This window comes from Pteropus medius, unplaced genomic scaffold (genome assembly GCF_902729225.1).
Source record: "Pteropus medius unplaced genomic scaffold, Ma_sr-lr_union100, whole genome shotgun sequence".
In the NCBI taxonomy this organism is placed as follows: domain Eukaryota; kingdom Metazoa; phylum Chordata; class Mammalia; order Chiroptera; family Pteropodidae; genus Pteropus; species Pteropus medius.
In genome coordinates, this window is record NW_024342840.1 from 1 (window position 1) to 1399 (window position 1399).

The 1399-nt window shown below is 61.0% G+C and overlaps 1 protein-coding gene across 1 annotated transcript; it reads right to left on the reverse strand.

Annotated features, from left to right (window-relative positions):
* Positions 1-308: 308 nt before the first annotated feature.
* On the reverse strand, positions 309-1391 carry LOC120605979 (transmembrane protein 88). The gene is made up of 2 exons (XM_039867058.1): positions 1114-1391; positions 309-984 (listed from the first exon to the last, which is right to left on the reverse strand). Exons 1-2 carry the CDS (start codon positions 1318-1320, stop codon positions 715-717), a joined length of 477 nt encoding a protein of 158 aa, XP_039722992.1. The 5' UTR covers positions 1321-1391; the 3' UTR covers positions 309-714.
* Between the last annotated feature and the right edge of the window lie 8 nt (positions 1392-1399).

Genomic DNA, 1399 nt, shown 5'->3' on the forward strand with positions numbered 1-1399 from the left:
TAAGCTGGGGTCAGAGAACGGGCTCAGGTCCCCAAGGGGCACAGGGCAGGGGACAAAGGCCAAACCCCCTCCACTCTTGATGGGGAGGTGACTTTGGGGTCAGGGACAGAGCTCTGGGGTCTGGCCGGGAAGAAAAGGCTAATGGGAAGAAAAGGCAAATGCGATAAGGGAAGGCCAGGAGGCTGAAGGATGCTCCTGTCTGCACACTTAACCACACACCCAGTCCCCTGTTGTTTCCTGCTCCTGGGCACAGAGCAGGAGTGATAGGCTTTGTGCCACCCCCCTGTTCACCAGATCCCAAGAGCACGTTCAGTTCATTAATTCTTTATTGATGTGTGATCATTCCTTCCCCTCCAAACTCACCCACCAGCCGGTAAATACTAGAGGAGCTGCACTGGAAAGGGAGGGCACCTGCAGGGCACCAGCGAGGTTTAGTTGTCCTGTTCACGAGGTGGGGGTGGGGAGAGGGGCTTGTGTGTGCAGGGTCCAGCCCAAATGTTCAGGATTCAGATATGGGTAGTGAGAGGAAAGGGTTTTCCAGAGTGTGGCAAATTTTCACCAACATTGGGTCCACAGATGCTGCTTGCCAAAGGGATTCTAGGACCCAGCCAAGGCAGGGGTGGGGGCAGGATAGGTCGGGAGACCCCTCAGGCTTCAAGTCCTTGGGCCAACTGAAAGGGAGGGTAGTCGTCAGTATTCTTGACTCGAGGGTCCTCAAACCCAGACCTTTCCAGATGTGGGAACGGCCTGGGACCCTGGTGAGGCCCGGATTTGCCGCGGCTGCGGGCTGCGCCGGCGCCGATAGAGAGCTCGGCTGTAGGGCACAAGGCAGTCGGCCAGGCGGAGGCGCAGGCAGAGGCGGCGGTAGCTGGCCAGGGCAAGCACGAGCAGCGGTACGAGGAGCAGGAATCCAGTGACCAGCAGGGCCGTGAAGCCCGGGTCCCGCAGGTGCGCTGTACAAGGGGGTGCCTGGGAGCGCAGGAACTGTGGGAGAAGAGGTGTCAGGCTCAAGCCGAACAGCCCCGGCGGGGAGAAGTTGTGGCCCATAGACCTCACCACCACTATCACCACATACACCCGCACTCACATGTACAACCCAGGGCGCACGCTCACCTGGGAGTGACAGAGGAAGCCGAAGCCTAGCATGGTGACAGCGGGTAGCAGGATGGTCCCCAGCACCAGCGCCAGCAAGAGAAGATTGAACGCAGCCACCAACAGATTCTGGGCGGTGACCAGCACAGCGCAGGCCCAACAGTCCAGGGGGTCCCGGGGCTCTGGGCCGCCGGGAAGCGGTCGCTGCGCCCCGGGGATATCCGCCATGGCCTGCCTGGTTCCCGTCTGCTTGGGACGTGGCCCTTATAGCCGTTTTTCCTGCCCCTCCCCCGGCCCGGCCTCTCCC

Bases quoted from the DNA above. Each gene is read 5' to 3' on its own strand.
- LOC120605979 (XM_039867058.1), bottom strand. From the start codon at position 1,320: ATGGCGGATATCCCCGGGGCGCAGCGACCGCTTCCCGGCGGCCCAGAG. The intron at 985-1,113 runs GTGAGCGTGCGC...CTTCTCCCACAG, and splicing joins GCTTCCTCTGTCACTCCCAG to TTCCTGCGCTCCCAGGCACC.